This window comes from Scomber japonicus, chromosome 17 (genome assembly GCF_027409825.1).
Source record: "Scomber japonicus isolate fScoJap1 chromosome 17, fScoJap1.pri, whole genome shotgun sequence".
Classification (NCBI taxonomy): Eukaryota; Metazoa; Chordata; class Actinopteri; order Scombriformes; family Scombridae; genus Scomber; species Scomber japonicus.
The window spans coordinates 24,015,413-24,034,552 of NC_070594.1; the positions used below are offsets into that span (position 1 = coordinate 24,015,413).

Genomic DNA, 19,140 nt, shown 5'->3' on the forward strand with positions numbered 1-19,140 from the left:
GCTCAGCCTCTCTGTTCACTGTGCGGACGCTGCTCGAGCTGTTTGTACAGTTTGAGTACACCTGTCCTGTGTGTGTGTGCACGTGCGCGCGCGCGTGTGTCAGTGTGATCGGCTGTAGACTTTAGGACCGCGCGGAAACTTTTCTCTCCGGTGCTGCAGCCTCTGCGGCTCGTGACAGAGCGAGCAGGCCGGTTTGAGAGGAGAGAGAGAGAGCGAAAGAGAGAGAGAGAGGCAGGCGGGGGAGCGCGAGCCAGCAACGGAGAGAGAAGACCCGGTAGAGCGCGAGGAGGGAGAGAGAGAGAGAGAGGGGGAGAGAGAGAGAGTGAGAGAGAGAGAGAGTGAACGAGAGGAGAGAGAGAGCGACGACCGTCAGGGTCCGGGTGCCTGAGGGACGGACGACACGGTAAATATAAACATTCCATTTTAGCTCGTGAACGCACACCGGCACCCCGTTACAGCCGTTAAGTTAGCGTCAGTAGTCATCTCCTGAAGTCATCGCTGGCGCGCGCTCCGCAGCCGAAACCGTTGGTTCCGTTTTAGCAGATGATGTGCGCGTGAAGACGGAGCGGGTCGGTGCGAGTGAACTTGAGTTGTTTCTGTACGGTGGGGAGGAAAGCACGGCAACCGGGCTCCCGTTAGCCTGTGCAACGACTGTGTGCTAAACGTTGTCCGGTGGAGCGTGCACCCCCCCACCCCCCCTCCCCTCAAGCGTACCGAGCAGGTAACGTTAAACCAGAGCGCACCGTCCTCTTCACCCACCAGATGCAGACAGACACATCAGCGCGCGGAACCGTCGCCTCCGAGGAGAGCGAGGGAGCGAGCGGGCCGACGGGCACGCGCATGCCGGGGTTAACGGGTGCATTCGGTCTGAAACGCGCCCCCGTGTGTGTTTTTTACCTGACCCAGTAAAGCTTATCGCTGCTACACACTCAAGACACGTGTCTCTCACCGGCTACCCGTCTCGCGCACACCCCCACCGGGATTTTACACCGTTTATGAGAGGCCGTCCGGTAAAGGCCGCGTGAGGTCGCTCCCAATATTAATTGTCATAAAGCTGGGCTACGTCAAGCCAGCGCGAGGAATCTGGGTGTTTCCGGCGAGCACTTTGAAAGTAAAAAATCGCAAACTGAGGTAGACTCACGTTTGTTTATTGTAATCATATAAAACGATATCAATTAAATCGATTACATAATTATTGTGGAATTGATCAATACATTTGAGCATAAAAATTGATTCTTGACCTTGAAAGTTTAAGGTTGCCCATTACTCAACTCCCACTTTCTAGCTGTTCCCTCATTTTTTCAACACTTTCAAGAGCATTTAATCATGAGTTTTTAAAATCTGTTAATTATATTCTGGTCTAAAGTTTTATTTTACATAAACACATAAAATAAACATTTTTGATGATTGTTTTATCTTTTATAGGATTTTTTGCAAAGCTCTAAAGTTTAAAGATAAATAGATATCAGGACATCTGACAGACACATAAACTTGTACAGTGTCATTTCTAAACACCTTTCAATTAATCTTATTGGTTTGAGTGTATTCAGATGTTGTGGAGTTACTATGACTTGGATTTCTATGAATGTGGACACCTTGAAAAGTATTCAAAAGTGGGAGTTCCAATTAGAAGACGGTGTTAATTGCCTTTAAGATTGAGTTTCCTCAAGATTAAAGATAAGTCACCAAACACCTCGTTATCTGTCAAAATGTCAGTGAAAATATCCAGCTCTGTAATTACCACTTAATGATCACCAGGAGGGAAATCCACATCCTGCAGCAGCAGAAAAAGACGGATGAAGACCAATTTAAAAATTTAAATCAAATGTAAACAAAAGAAGTGAATGGAGGTTATATAGGATATGCTTTTATTGTGAAAACAAATCACCTACTTCCCCGTTATTCACCGTCTGACTCTCGCTACCTTGACTCACCTCTGAAGCTTTTTCTCTGCGCAACCATTTCTCCTCCCACCAGTTCAGGCTTCTGCTTGGGCCTTTGACTTAATTTAAAACACTGCTGGCATAAAGACTGGAACAATTTAAATCAGTGTATATAGACTTTACTATAGGAGTGTGAGGTGTGTGTGTGACCTAAATACGACTAACTTGGAGGAGTTCGTTGGCCTGCAGCCTGGAGCTCGTGCTGGGAGCCCTGAGGGGTGTGGGGTGGATACTGTGCACCCATTTCTGCAAAGTTTTCCACCCCTGTCTTTCCGCTGGCCTGCTGCCTGTTGTCTTTACAGTAGATGATGTAAGGCCACAGCGTGAGGAGTGACATACTGTACAATACATCTCGAGGAAAGCCAGACACATTGGCTGCAGTCACACTGTGCTTAAATACAAATCACTGCTGAGATCCAGGGTTTTTTTTTTTTTTTGTTGGGCACATACAAGCCCTAAATTTTCTGCTCCTTTTGTGGTCAGATGGATATCAATATCTGACACCAGTCTGAACAGATCACACTCTTAACTGACAGTAACAAAAACAATACACATCACGTGCTCACGCAGAAGAGAAAAAAAAATGACATGGAGGCTCCTTTGACAAATGCAATCATGTCAACACTGCCATGGCAAAGGAAAATATTTGTTTCTATTTAACTGGCAGACACCTGCCTGTTAAATAGAAACAGGACACCTCAGACAAAGATCAGGCCAACAGTTAAATCACTCTTGTACATTTTGTGCAGCTTTGTGTGTCGTGAGCAGCGACACGTCGGCATGCAGCAGTACACTACATGAGTGGCTCAGAGTTTTTGGAGGTTAGAAAGCAAACACGATAAGATACGGACCAAATAAAGTTAAAGATCCACTCCAAACATTTTTTAAGATTCTTCTTAAAGTAATATTTTGTGTCTGATATGTTTTTTCCACCAAAAAAAGTTGAATTACCAGGTAAAAATCCTCAAAATGACATCTCCTCCTCCTCCCTCCATTAAAAATGTCAGAGTCTTAGAATTGTAAATATGACTTCTGTCCGTTCTCAGTGTTTGTTCACTGGAGGCTTCAGGCTTCCACATCACACTTTGTGTAAGTTTAATACCAGACCACGATTGGATCCAAACTAGTTGTGATGTCACAAATCATGCTCCGTGCTTAAACTGAGATTTTTGGTGAGCGCAGAGAAACTTTCCACTTCCAGCAGATAATTGTTAAAACAGTCTTCAAGTGTCAAACTCTGCACATACATCATTCAGCACAGTGAGGCTCAAACATCCAACTGAAGGAACAAGAAGAAAAACATATTTTTTGACTGGAGGGTGACTTTAAGTTTGTTAAATGTACCTTGTTTTTTGACTGGATAGATAGATAAGGAAAGAATCAGGCTGAACCAAAGCATGATTAGTGATCAGGCATCTTGTAATGTGTTTGTACTGAAGAATACTTGAAACTGCAATTTTGGTCACCAAATGGGCAACAGCCTCCAATAATTTATCAGCTAATCTAATTCCAGCTGTAGATATATATTAAATTGAGATGAATTATTTAAACAGTACATATGCTTGATAATATATTACCAGTTAATAAAGCTCACTGAAGGTCACCTAGCTATGATATGTTAATACATAATTGATGAGTTGGGTTGATAATACACTCTAAGATATCCTGACGTAGATAATAAGAGGTTAAGGTTGCAGTATGAACCTTGTGTATTATGTTCGTATATATTATAGGGCTGCAACTAACAATTCTTTTCATTATTGATTATTCTGTTGATTATTTACTCAGATGAATTGATCTTTGTCTGTAAATGGGTGAAAAGTGTCAGTCAACCAACAGTCCACAACCCAAAGGTATTCAGTTTATTATCATAGAAGACTAAAGAAACCAGAGAATATCAACAAGTAAATGACTCAAAACTATAATCAGAATAGGTCATGATTCATTTTCTGTCTATCAATTAATTGATTAATCAACTAATTGTTTTCTAATATTAAGACATCTTGTTGTTTTATCCAGTACTAGTTTTTCATGTTAATACTATTCAATGAGCACAAAGCACCAGTTTGTGAATTTCAGTCTTGACAAGATCCTCATGCGGTTAGATGACAGTAAGGGAAAAGGTCAGAGAAACACCAATCAGGTGATAGAAAGCTCTCAGGAGGTGTAGTGTGTATAGATTGAGTGAGCAGTCGTGCTTCATTTGCTCACAATCTCTAAATCAGCTCTCCCTTTTCTTCTTTTTTGCCTTCCGTGCAAACTCAGATTTATAGTAGTGCAAACTGTATTGATTAGGAAAGCAGGCTCCATCCTCTAAGTAACATCAGGCTGCTTTCCAGTGCAATCCGTCAGCTTATTATTTTATCAAAAAGACTTAAACTGTGAACAGATATGAGCTTAATAGCCAGAAATGAGGATTATCTGTCGAAGCTTGTCTGCCAAAATTTATTAGTAAACGCCCTCGAACTCTCTCAAGCGTGCAGAATCTTCCCAAAAAAAACAGCGTTCAAAAACAACAAAGCAGATTTTCCAACTGAACCTTCACCAAATCACTATTTTACTCTCAAGACTCGTTCTCAGTTTAGGAATATGTCCCCGTGCCCTTTTGATAAATGATTATAGCTTAAATTTCCTTTGTGTCGGCTCAATAGTTACATCATTAATTAAGTTAAATATAACAAGTAAATGTTAATGAGAGCCATGAGACAAACGAGAGCCAAGATGAGTCCCAAGTACTTACAAGGTCACACATGGCTGGCTCAACACTGAACACCTCCCTCACAGCTCCTTCATTAAGTCTCAGTGTCTCCATCAGCAGCATGAGGTCAGCAGCATGGACTTACATTCAAGTGTCTAATTCTGATCTGAAGAAACAATTAGTCCATGAATTAATTATTTTTGATAATTGATGAATAGTTTAAAATCCCCCTTCCACTTGTTCCTTCGGTTGAATGTTTGACACTAGAAGTCTGTTTCCACATTCAAGTTTCTCTGAGCTCATTAAAAATTCCTATTTGTAGGGGGCGGTCCTACTAGCATTATTTGTGACATCACAACTAGTTTTGAGCCAATCCTGGTACAGTATTCAACATATATGAGTTTGATGTGAAAGCTGGAAGCCTTTAGAGCACAAACACTGAGAATGAACTGTACAGTGAAGAATGAGACAAAACGTTTAAAAATACATATATTTACATATTCATAGATTCTGGATTTTTAATGAGGAAGAAGAAGGAGATGTCATTTTAATTATTTTAATGAGGTAATTAGATTTTTTGTGTGGGAAAACGAGATTAGACACAAATTATGAATCAAAGTAGAGTATTTTAAATGCACACTTTAAAGATTAGCCTTCCTTATGTGATCATAAACTGAAATTATTTGAGTTTTTGACTGTTGGTCTCTGACATTTTATAGAACAAATGATTCATTTATTAATAAAGAAAATAACTGAGTATTTGCATATTCTGATATTTCTTGAATTTTTCTATTGGCAAAAAAAAAAAATCGACAATCATTTTGATTAATCGCCTATCATGTAAGAAAAAAAGCAAAACATCTGTTGGTCACACTTCCTCAAAGGTGTTGAAAAAAATATGAGTGTAAATGAAATCCCAGCAGGTGATACACCACTAACAGTGTGTGTTTGAACTCTCGTGGTGGAGATTTATTGACTATGGTTTTATGTTTTTTAGATTAAATGATTCAATAATTAATCAAAAACCTAAAAGAACATAATTATCACACTCATCATACTGAAGCTGCTTCACCCAAAAAAAATCTGATAGCTTTAACAGATTTAGGAGCATAAATGAAAGTGGCCAAAATCAGGATTAAAAACTCATTTTTTATGTGATGTGATTATTAAAAACAAATCTGTGTCACATTTGAGGGAAAATGTATTTTGTTCATGTTCACCTGCAGCCTGAACGTAAGCCATCTTGTCTAATGAAACGGGACAGTTTTATCCGGCTCCATCAATCACACTGTGACAGCCATGTTGAAAGCTGCCCTGATTTGTGCAGATTCCTTTGAGGACACCTGCATGTTTGTGTGTGTGTGTGTGTGTGTGTTAACCTGCTACAGCTCAGAACTGAAATATTTTCTGTTTTACGTTATGTGCAGGAGTCCCATCCATCATACAGTACAGTCAATGGACACACACACCTGTAGTACAGCTTTAACCTCAGTGCTGTGTGTGTGTGTGTGTGTGTGTGTGTGTGTGTGTGAAGGGTGAACAAAAGAAAGAGAGATCAAAGAAAGGAGGAGGAGGAGGGAAAAAAACAGGATAGCAAAATGTCGGCCTCATACTGAGAATGCTATCTCACTCAGACTTTACAAATGTCCTCTCATATTCACGCATGTCACGGTGTGTGTGTGTGTTTGTGTGTTTTCTCTTTCTACTCTCAGGAGAGGGAGAGGACTGACTGAGCGTGTGATCGTCCGACCGACTCAGCGACTGACGGACAGACAGACAGATTGAATGAAGCTGCACCTGGTGCTTCTGAGGGCCTTTCCCATGTTTTGATTTCCTCCATTTAAAAAAAAAAAAACTTTCTAAACTTGGTTTGACCGAGCCGCTCCTTGCCATGCCGTCCAACAGTCCTGCTGCCGCCGAACCGGCCCAGACGCCAGAGAACGAAGCCTCCAATGATGTGGTGAGAAACATACATTATCATTATTAGATTATACATTTTTGGAAACGCTTAAACAACTTCAGTGAGAAGTTGGGTATCATTGCTGCTACTTACCATTTACAGCTATGACTATTGCTGTTATCACTACAATACTATAATTAATAATATTAAAAGCACATTTCATTAAGCAGTCTCTAATTTCTTTCAGTATTACTCACACCTTATTGTCTTTTTACTTGTAGTCTGTTTATTATTTTCTTTACCTTTAATGTATTCACCAATTTGTTCCCTTGTAAACTGAATATTGTATACAGAGAGAATGTTAAGAAATTCTATCCTGAATCCTTGAACCTTCATCCATTTAATAATAGTTCTAATTAAACGTCTACTATCATTACAGTGAACACATTCATGAGCGAGTGATGACAAAGTTTCACACAGATATCTAACAGGATAAAATAAGGAAGTGCTGAGATGTTATATCAAAGAGGTCAAAGGTCAGCATCGTTGTGATAACCCTATGTTCCGCAGGAGCTATTTTCTGGTAATTATTCAACAGCATAACTGTGACCATATCACACATTTGGTGACACTAATCTTGCTGCCCACATTGAAACTGTGACTCTTCTGTGCTGCTGAATTGAAGATGTTTGTCATCTACTGTCACGACTACAACTTTGTGTTCAGTCACAATCAGCTTTATTGGAAAAACCTGGGAACACACACACGGAAAAATGCACTTAATACCTTTTTATTACATTTCTTCACAAGTCTACACTACAAACATTACATAAGTGTGGACAGACATGGATCTAAACTGCAGCTCCACTGGTTGGTGGAGGCATACAACTGTGAGGTTTTAATGCTAACAGACTGTTGCTTTGCTTTTATAGTGTTCAATTATTGATGTATTCATTTGTGAGCAGCTTTTAAGTGTCCAGCAGCAAGTAATGTAGTAAAACTCACATCATGGATATACTCAAGTAAAGTACTAGTATCATAAAATAGTTTTGGTGCCAAGCACTTCAGTAAAAACACTCTTTTCTTTCCTTGATTCATAACACAGTTACCACTACTACTACTGCTGCTGCCTCTTCTTCTAATACTTTGCTACTCATACTGTTACTACTGCTGCTTATTTTATGATACATATTATATTACTAGTACTGTTATTTCTGCAGTCAGAGCTATTATTAAAACCACCGCCACTTTTACTACAGCTATCATTATCACTACTACACTGGCTTCTAAGCCAAAAGTTGAGAGCTTTTTTTAGCTAACACACATCCAATCTGGCAAGTCAGACTGCGTTTGTGTGTGTGTGTGTGTGTGTCAGTAATTATTAAACTTGCGGTTATTTATTTACATTCACTTCAGGGCTTTGTGTGCATTCCACACATTCACCCGAGCACATGCAGGTGAGGCGAGTGCTGAGATTTGAGTCTCAAACTGTTTTTTCTTCTTTTTTTCTAACATAAATGAGCACACACACACACACACGCGCACACAAACACACACACACACACACACACACACATTAACACACAGTCACACATACATGAGGTGAAAAATGGCTCCTTTCATTTGTGCCCCTCCAGATCCCGGGGCAGCCCTCGTAAATCTGAGAGAAGTTCATTCTATAGTGCTGCTATATAAAGACCCGTCTCACTTACTTCCACATTCACACACTGGCATTGAGCCCACAAGTACAAAGTTTCCCTCATAGAGTTTGTTGTGCTCTTTAACTTGCTAAGACTTAACTCACTCTCGAGAGTAAATCAGAGTAAGTCACAGTTTGGAGAGAGATGAAGACATGCAGGAGATAGGAGAATAAAGGGGCTCAAGGTTTAACAGATCCCATTTATAATGCATTTTACATGACTGAAGCCACTGTTCAAATGTTGACTTTTATAGTAAGACGTTATTTTTATAGCTTTAAAATGGATTCATCATTATAAAAACCTGTTTTAGTCAATGCATAGATCATAGCTAAGTAGTAAAGGAAGGCTTGAATGAGAACCACATTTAAAGGCAAACACTGCTTTAAATGATCACATACAAAAGCCCATCATCAAACTGATGCCCTCTTCTTGAAGGCATTCATGGTCTTCCACTTGATTGCGCACACACAAAGTTTTTGATGTTGTTATGTAAAGAAAGTTCAAACCTCCTCATATCTGGCCTGTCGCTGCATTAAGTGTGCCTGATTGCTGAATTTTCTGTTTTGGAAACCCACAAAAATGGAGTAGTCTCCCAGTTACGGTCTCATGATTAGAATGAGGGGATTTTGGCAGCGTGGGAAAGTGGAAGTGATGAGAAAATAGAGGGGAAGGAAATAGCAACATTTACCCATGATATTTACAGCAGAGTGTGAGGATAGAAATCTTCCTCATTGAACTCACGCCAAGCTTCATATCAGTGTGAAAACAGCCTTCTAGTGTCAAAGTCAGCTGCACAGTTAAGATCAAACATCCAATTATAGAAACAAGAAAAACATATTTTTGATTGGCGGGGACTTTATAAGTAGGTTGTACGAGTTTACCTTTTCCGAATGGCCAACACTTGTCAAAAAAAAATGGATTACTTCTGGCAGTATCACACTACCTCTCCCATCTCTCTCCAACAAATCTGGATTTTGTGAATCTTTGTAGTCTTGATGCATCGGATTTTTTCAAATGGGAATAACGCCAAACGTGTTTTCACAGGATTTCCTCAAAGGCATTCCTAATGTTGCATGCATTTGAAACATGATGGATATAGTTCTGTGAGCTTCAGAGAGACATTCAGACCCTGCTGTATTTTCTCACCTTTGCACATCTGGCCAGTCATTTTGTGTTTGTCAGGTTTGTCTGTTTCGGAAAGTTACAGATTTTATCCTGAAGTCAGAAAAGGGTTTAAATGTTGCTTGTTGATCAGACAAGCACTTACAGCCTTTATGCCTTGGCTGTAATGTTCTTCATTTTCCATCTTAAAAGCCCAAAAAATGTCAACGTTGCCATATTGTTCACCAAAATAAGCTAACAACTGCATAACAACAGTAACTAAGGATTTAGGACAGGTAAAAGGTTTTGTCATTTTCAGTCATTTATAGTGTGAATAATTTAATGTGTGTGTGTAAATGTAGAAAATGAGGATTATCACCATGATTGCACTGTGTAAAATTGGCATCTGCTGTAATACTGTTGTGTGGTGAGTGGTAAGTCTATATGCGGGCTAAATCCAGATAAATGAAAGCCCAGTGTTTGTTCCAGTGGCCGTTTCTATCAACAAATGATGAGGAGAGCAGCAGATTCAAAGGGAAGTACAGAAATAAACCAGGAGAGGAGGGAGATACAGAAACATCGAGCCCAAGAAAGACGAGGGAGAGAGACTGAGAGAGGACGACGTGGGGATGGAAAAGAAAGAAAGAGGACAAGCTGTCTGCTGCCGATGGGATCCTCCTCTGCCCTCCTGGTTTGCAGTCTGGTTGCTTAGCAACTGCAGCGGCCTAAAATAACCTGCTGGGAGACAGAAATAGACCAAAGATATATGGACAGATTGGCCAGTGTGTGTGTTTGTGTGTGTTGACACATGCTTTAAGGGATTTTGTTGAATGGTTTTCCAGCTCAGTTGGTTTATGTTTGAGTTGGAGTTTGAATATTTTATTTTTACTTGTCACACTTTCAGTATGTGATCGAGTACCCTTGTATTGCAGTTGTGTGTCTGCAAACAGTTGTGCGTCATGACATAGGCATATGGATGGCACACCAGGCACACAGGCGTGGGGTTCGTTGCCCATACAAGTTGGTCGCTATGCTGATTGTCAGGGAAGTGACATCAGAATGTTTAGTCAGCACTGCAGCCCCGTCGGAGACAGTTGCTAAGCAGTTTCTGCACCTTAGCAACCACTCAACTGTCACCACAAAAGAGGGTCCAGTAGAGGAGGGACAGAAAGGGAGGAAGACATTAATGGAAACACAAGCCTCACAGCAGGCAGTGAACAGTCGGGTAGCACTGATTACAGCAGAGAGGAGAGTCGAGAAACTGAGCAGATATGATTATTAAACTGAGAGGGCACAACAAAACCAGTTTGACTCCACTGCAGCAAAGGAAAACAGTAACCAACAGTACAACAATGCAAGACAATGCATTATATATATTAAAGAGAAACAAATATAATGTGACACATATGTAGTTACATATTTATGATCAACAATTACCAAATGGCAACAAGACAGTTATAGTTAATGTAGAACAAGTGTAAGCAGTGCTCAGTTTGAATGATGACAGTCTGAGGTGGGGATAGACGGTAATTCAGTCATCATATTCATGTATTGACTTGAGCAGAATTATATTTTGATGATGTGATCTCATCATGTCCTAAAAATGTATGTTATCCAATTCAGAGAAATCAGAATAATTTTGATAATAATTTCATGTTAGCATTTACTCTTTTGTGATACTTTTTGGATTGTAAATGAATTTTCCAGTTGGCCTGACAAAACAAATGATATGAAGATGTCAGCTTGGGCTTGCAGACAATGTGAAGGGCATTTTTCACTATTTTCTGACATTTTGTTAATTTGATTAACTGAGAAAATAATATAGATTATAAGACTATTTGTTAGTTGTAGGCCTAGTCCAAATTCAATCATTTTCAACAAGGTGCAGTTAAAACAGAATTAGATAATTAGTACACACAATAGTTTTGTTTGGGTTTATGCAAAAATGGAACATACATCACAGCTTTTACATACATTTGATTATCTTACATATCTCATTTTATATGCATTCATCAGACATTATCAATGTCAAAATTATGGTGGGCAAAGGCTTGACCATCTTATTGAATAATGGAACAATTCATTAAGTGGTTCCAAAGGAATGTAAATGATTTGATGGAATACATGGAGCAATAAGGCTGGAGACATATATAGGGGCCTGTCTATTTAAAGCTTTATATTTAAAAGGGAGGATTTTGAAATCAGCTCTTGCATGATCTGGTAGCCAATGCATATGCAGATATGCAGATATCCAACTTTTGAGACCCTGTAAGGACTCTGGCAGCTGCATTCTGGATCAGTTGAAGACCTTTTGTTGCTGTCTTAGGTTGGCCAGAGAAAAGAGCATTACAGTAGTCTATTCTTGATGTTATGAAGGCATGTATGAGGATATCAGTGTCTGAATTTGATAAAACAGGCATATTTGGGAGAAGGCAGTTCATGTTATATTCTTGATATTTGGCACAAATGAAAGAGAAAGGTGGAATACTATTGCCAGATTCTTTAAGGTAGGAGTCTGAGAAATTGTGCATTCACATTTTTGCACATCCAGTGATGGACTTCTGACAAACATGTCTCTAATTTAACCAGCTGGAAGGCATCACTGACTGTTACAGGAGTATAAATTTGTGTGTCATCAGCATAGCAGTGATTAGTTACATTGTGTTTAAAAAAATGTAACCCAAGGGCAGCATGTAAATACAAAAATGGAAGGGGGTAGGGTACTGGTCCCTGTGGGACACCATATTTGACAGAAGAGCAAGAAGGCATGGTGTTATTTTATTTAACACTTTGTGTTCAATTACCCAGGCAGGAACGGAACCAAGAGAGTGACAGCCCCCTTGAGACCAATAATGTTCTCAAGAAGTTGTAAGAGGGTGTAATGGTCCACAGTGTCTAAGGCAGTGCTTAAATCAAGTAACAACATAGATGAGAGATCAGATACCATTGCACTTAGTTACCTTTGTCAGTGCAGTTTTAGTGTTTGGGTCTGAAACCATACTGAAACTTCTCAAGATGATTATTACTGGATATATGAGCAGTGAGTTGGCTAGTGACTGTAATTGTTTAGAGTTTGTGGGTCAAGGATGGCTCCTTTTATGAATGGTGTAACCACAGCTTTTAACCAATGGTAACAATACCAGATTTATTGATAACAAGAAAAGGGCTTCCTATCACAGTGAACAGGTCTTTGCGTGAGATAGGATCCAGAACATGTGGTTGGTTTGGAGTTAGTAACAATTTGAGAGAAACTCTTTGAATCCATTGGATCAATCTTAAAAAGGTGGCTGATGGTTTTTAATCAGTATGAGAAAGACGTAGATGGTGAGAGGGATCAGAGGAGATGGACACAGACTTACCAGTAATATCATTCCTCATAAGCTCAAACTTTTCAGTGAAAAAGCACCCTGGAGTGGGCGGAGTTGTTTTACAGAGCTTATCCATGGTGTTGAATAGGAATGTGCGGCTGTGTCTGTTGTTAGAGATCAGATCCAAGTAATAATTAGATTTATCTTGCCAGAGGGCACATTTGTATTTAAGCAGTGATTTATCGCAGGCCTGGCAGAATACTTCTAATGTTGTATTGCACCATTTTGCTCAAATTTCTGCATAATTGTTAGAGTGCTAGAGTATAATGATTGAACCATTGAGTAAAGTGATGTGAGGAGTGTTTTCTAACTTGAAGGAGGGCTACTAGGTTGATCACCCCTAGTAAGGTCCTATTTAATTTATTTCTTAAGATATCCAGACAGCCAGTGTAATTATTCAGTTTTGTGAGAGCGTCAGGAAAGAATGATTTTAGAGCTACTCCGGCTGATTTATTAAAAATGTGGCACCTTTTGAGAGGGCAGCAATGTTGAGAAATTGTCTGCATATGAACATTAAATTGAATCAGAGGGTGATCGGATAATGATGGAGCAGAGAAGGAGACCAAAAGATCATTGACAAAAAGACCACAGAGTAAAAGTAGATGATGATGTCCGGGTTCAGAGACAGCTTGAGTAAAACCAAATGTATCAATTGTTGTGAAGGCTTGGTTCAGTGCTTCGTATGTGTCGTTAAAATGAATATTAAAATCACCAGTTGTAAAGATGCAGTCGGCACAAGATCTGAGATACACTCATTCTTTTAGAAATTGTGAGTAGGCTCCAGGCGGAAGATATAGGACAGCAGTGTAAAAAGGTGGGACATTTGTGTTTGGCAAACTTTTAGAGAAGAAATGTTAAAAACACCTTCAATGATAAGCAGTGGCATTAGCTGATGGTGGTGAGTGGTGCCCAAGCTCGCCTGTTATGGTTGCAAGTGACCGAGGCGGGGCAACACCCTGCAGGAAGCTAGGCAGCTCTGAGGTGGCCCGATGATCTGCTGATGCAACCAGCTGACTTTGGTGATGAGATGCCACTAGCTGGGGGTGAGACAACAGCGTGTCGGCTCCCTGACCTGCCACTAGGAGTTGGGCCGTCAGCAGCCAGCAATGCTCCAATGTTGGGGACGCTGGCGGTATCATTGGTCGACAGGGGTTAGGGACGACAGGGAATAACTGGGGATCCTTTGCCTGAGAGAGAGACAGGTGGTTCCAGGCTTTCCAGTGGTTCAAAACAATTCTCCAAGATCAGATCCTCAGGCGGAGATGAGGAAATGACACGTATTTAAATCTGCCAGGTTCACTTCAGCAATACAGGAGTCTAATGTTTATCCCTTGTAACAGGGACATCCATTTAATTTTTTCCTCTAGCAGCGATGCATATAATATGTGCTCAAATTTGAATAGAAAAGACAATAATGAAATTCACTGCGGCTGGCAAATTCTGCCTCTCAGCTAAAATACAATACTCTTAAAGTAAGAGGCACAACCTCCTACATGATGAAGCTACATTAAAGTTTTGATTGCTTAGCTAAAGATGCAGCAGGTGTTGCTTATTTAAAAAGGCACTTGGGCCCAATCAAAGATTTTCACAGTCCTAAGACTCAGTAAATTGCCAAGAAATAGAAAGTGTGGCCCTAGATGGGGTTTGAACAGGCCTATGTGGGAGAAAACAGCTGGACAGATCTGGAAAAAAGACATTATCCAGTCTGTGTGTGAGTGGATATTTTGACCTTGACAATAGAAACAGTAGAAGGGGGATAAACAAACAGTGGCTGGGTATGAGGGGTCTCAAGGCCAAATTCCACCGAGTCAGAACGACTGCGCCGCGGTCACCGGAGCTGATCGCTGCCATTCTAATCAATGAGAATGACCCCATCGGGACCACCATGGTACGTCTCAAAAGCGGCTCTCCGTGCCGCAGCGCTATCAATACGCAGCAGTTCTATTTTTGACGGAGGCGTTTCTAAATTGTGTCAAGTTCAATAGAGTAGATCACACCAGACAGGAAGTCAGACATGGAATCAGCTTAAAACTTCCGGTCCACTGCCAAAATAAAACAACCCATGCAGCCTTCTGATCGTATTTCAGCAACAAACACAAATAAAACTGACAGATAAAGACACCATTTATCTAGTTAGCCTACTGACACATGGTAGAATCAGTTAAATTTGAGCAAGTTAACACAATCGGGCCGTTTCGTTATGCTGCTACTACAGTCATTACAGGATCACTTGTTTGGAATTGATTGGGCTGCTGCAATTACTGTAGCAGTGCAACTTAATTTAAAAGGCAGATTTTCTCTTCAGCTACTAGCTCTATGACAGCTACTTTTGTATGCATTCACTGCTTATCATGTAATTATCTAAAAAAAAAGAAAAGCAAAGGCTTAAACTGGCTCAGGTCTTTGGGCTTAGGGAGCATTTCAAGTCAGAAGAATAAAATCTAAATCTAAAAAGCTAAGACGTGTCACTGGAGTTATATCAAAGTCAAGTTGGGACTCATATCAAGTACTTTTACATTATCTTAGATTACAACTTTTATATATTAAATAAAGGTTATATATTTTACATTTAATCTGGGGAATCATGTAAGTCAGGAACCATTTCAGTTTTATTTTTAATGAATACACTGTAGGTGGATAAAATATTTAATATTTATCATTATTTTATGGTTACCCCATTTGACATTTTCAGGAGCATTCAGTCTTACCTTTAGTTTTTAATTTTAAATGACATTAAACCAATAAAAAAACATTTACATTTTAACAAACCTGATGCTGTTTTAAAACTATTTTTAAACATATTGCCAACCCTTATTTGTCACTGACCCATATACACACATCTAGTCAAATGTGATTTGGTGCAACTAGTTAAACCCACCAGTCATGTAAAACCACATTTTACCATTTGCCTGAGGGTCATAGCAGCACTAGCAGACTGATATCATGAGTCAGAGGTGTGTTTTTAGATGGCAATTGGCAAAAACCTTCTTTATTTTTTTTCAAGAGTGCAGTCTCATTTATTCCTTTTGCCCTCACCCTTTGCGTGCAAAGCCTAAGACACTCTAGCTTCTGTTTCACTGTGACTTTAAAGACACTGTAATAAGTGTTCTTTAGTTTCACCTGATGTTGCAAAGTAAAAGTGAAGACAGAAACAAAAATGCTAATTTTATTTCACCATGGTCTCATCAGGCAGTCCTTCTGGTTTTCAATGCATTTTGTCAACGTTGCTTTTGACTCATCACACTCACTATATGGGTTACACACAGGTGCAGCATGCTAATTTGTTCTGTTTGTCATTGTAAAATGACACCAACGCTAGTCTACAACTCAGCTGTATTCTTCCACTCTGTCTTTGCTGTGAGCTGAGCAGAGGAAGCTATTTCAAACTGCTGAGATGTATTCATTAAAGTTCAAAGCTTCACTTAAGACATCAATATAAAACATTGTAGAAAAGGACTTATATTACCAGGGTGTCCACAGTTTTAAATTAGACTTCAAATTAGTTATCATCATGTCAAAAAAAAGATGTTATGTTTTATTCTTCTGAGAGTTTTCTTTGTGCTGCATATACACGCTCAGATCAATCCAGGTTTAGTCATACAACATGCATCCTGTCTGCTGTACTAAACACAGCTGGATTTCATATCTGCAAACATATAATTTACTGGTTTTCCCTTTCATATTTTCCCCATTTATAGTTTGAAAATGACCTTGTTCAATCACAACTTGGATGGGTTTTGACATCTTTGTTTTCAAAGTAGTTTGTCTTTTTAACAAGCTGGATTTCAATCCGTCTTTTCTTTTTCTAGTATAAAGGCCATAAATAGTGTGAAGTTTGGCTTCCCAAAACTTCACATACCATATTTTTGTTTTTTTAACAATCAAATGTGTGCTACTCTTTATTCATTTAATGTGTTTCTTAAACCACATGGCTTTAAATCTGCTATTTGCTTTAGTACGACCTAAATCACTGCTGACATCAATTATAACTTCATGCAGTCATAGTCAATAGTGTTTGATGTGGCCTCTCTGTAATTGGCCAGAATGAAGACGGAGCAGACCAGGACAGTCCAGAGGAGGGGACGCCAGCAAGTCCCCGCACCAAGCGCAGAGTGGGCCGTCCCGGCAGGAAACGCAAACAGCTGCTTCCTGTGAGTACAATAATTATAGGCTGTCGTCAGCCTGTTATACTGCAGCAGAGTGATTGATTATCTGTTCACCTATGCAATACATTTTACTCCTGTCTAGCGTGAGAGGTTCTGTTGAGTATGCATGTACTTTGCTTCACATTAATGCATTCACACCTGCAGAACTGCTGAGTGTTAGCCACAGTCAGCTCAGTCATTTTCTTAAGAACACAGCAGCATGTGGAAATCTGGGGAAACACTGACTGTTATTATTTAAGGGGACCTATTATGTTCATTTCCAGCTCTATAATATTATTCTGGGGCTCCACTAGATTAGCTTTGTATACTTCACAGTTGAAAAAATAACACCCGTATTTTTGTTATACTGGGTCTTTATGCAGCCCCTCAGTTCAGCCTCTGTCTCTTAACAGGCAGTCTTAGCTCCTGCCTCTTTCTTTTTGTCCCTCATGATGAGCCCACTGATTGGCCAGTTTTAGGAATCCTAGGGAGGAGCAGCTGTATCAGAGTTGTGTTACTGCTGATGAAAACACATTTTTGTGCTATACTGCTTCATATTAAAAGCTTTTAAATTACTAAAAATGAGAGACTTATTGCAAAGAACACGTTCTTCACAGAATTAGTAGAGCTTCCTCGGTAGGTGCTAAAAAAGCAATCAATACAACAGTACCTGGAGATATTTGGAGCTATTTGTTCAGTGGATCATTTAGAGATAATGTAGGGAGTGACAGTACAAGCAGAAACAGCAACAGTTATGATGATGTTTAACGAAAAGCTGCACAAAACTTCTAAATTATTTAACTTTGCCGTGCTGTGTTATAGAAAAACATTTAGTGTGCCAACTTGACTTATGTCATGGCTCAGCATGACTACTCCCAAAACAATGCCATAATGAAAAATGGCATACTTGGGCTGAAAGTAGAAAAAAACATTGGAAACTGAGCGTTCAGAGCAGTTTGAAGCCAGTGTTTTTAGCTCACAGGGATTACTTCTGCATATGTTTACCTCATTTGACACTCGGGCCATTGTAACATTATATATAGATGACTGGAAATGAGGATAAAACATAATCGGTCCCCTGTTAGTGTCAGAGAGTGTGTGTGACAGATAATGAGATGCAGCACTTTCTCACAGCAGCTTGTGTTGGTTACTTTTCTTTCGCTTGTATGTGATATCTTTAGATACCTTTTTTTCTACCGGTATGCCTATAAATGGAAACTCCTCTTCACATTGTGCAAGTCTAACCAGTCAATACTCTCCCCTATACTCTCCATTTCCTCTTCATTTTTAACTGTCATCATTTTCACTTGTCTATAAGTCTCCATTCTTCACATTTTCCACCACCTACTTGCTGTTACCACTCTGCTTAAAGTTAAAATTAAAGGAAAACTAAGGTTAATTAACACTAATGTAAAAAAAAAATAACCTCTGACCAACAACAACAAACACATTCAGACAGTCCAGCAGGTTCAAAACAAAAACACGGGTTAGTCACTTTTGTTTTTGGACCAGAAAACAAGGGTGGACACCAAAATCCCTAATGGTACCGTATCAGTCTTAATCAGAAAGTCCCCAGGACGCCTAAGTGAAGCGTAAAATTAGAACCGAAACTGGCTGTTGATCACGCTACTTCCTGGTTCAACTTTAACCTACCTTCTGCGGGATTATTAGCAACATAACTGGTGCACTCACTTTTGTCTTTTTAGCTTCAAATAAAGTCAAAATCAGCCCAAACTGTTTTCAATCTGTATGATTTTCTGGCCTCTCATGTCTCATTGTTGCTTAGCGATGTGGCCGCACTCCATGATCATTTTCTTCAGTGAGTATGCAACAAAAATAAAATCTTGTAAAAAACTGTAGTTTTTCTTTAATTTGTTTGAGCCACAAATCCTGTATGTTTGATTCTAAAATTGTCTGTTAAGATAGTTTTATTGTGATGAAGATGAAGATTACATATAAACAAGGTCACCCCTGACATAAGTCCATTATTTATTTCTACACCTATTTATCACATATAAATACAAGAAAACAACAGAGCAAGAGAATAAACCCTACTTGATCCAACTCAGAGGTCAACAGCATATGAAACAGCTCATGCAGCTTTAGTTCCTCATTATGTTATCTAGTCTAGTACTCTTTAGATAACAACTGTTCAACACTGAATTTAGTACATTATAAACAACTACACAGTGATGGGTGGAGGGTCAAATCTATTCTTACACATGTGCTTATGCTGGATGTTTCTGCCTCTCCAAATATGCATGTTTATGAGAAAATGGGAGTAA

The 19,140-nt window shown here is 39.5% G+C and overlaps 1 protein-coding gene across 3 annotated transcripts in view; it reads left to right on the forward strand.

Annotated features, from left to right (window-relative positions):
• The first annotated feature begins 261 nt into the window (after positions 1–261).
• Positions 262–19,140, forward strand: part of LOC128376795 (DNA (cytosine-5)-methyltransferase 3A-like) — a 57,367-nt gene continuing 38,488 nt past the window's right edge. For all 3 annotated transcript variants that reach the window (XM_053336648.1, XM_053336651.1, XM_053336650.1), the window contains exons 1-3: positions 262–403; positions 6,354–6,601; positions 16,754–16,861. In XM_053336648.1, the coding sequence (XP_053192623.1) occupies positions 6,533–6,601; positions 16,754–16,861 (177 nt within the window). In that variant the 5' untranslated portion in view covers positions 262–403; positions 6,354–6,532. The remainder of the gene's footprint in view (positions 404–6,353; positions 6,602–16,753; positions 16,862–19,140) is intronic.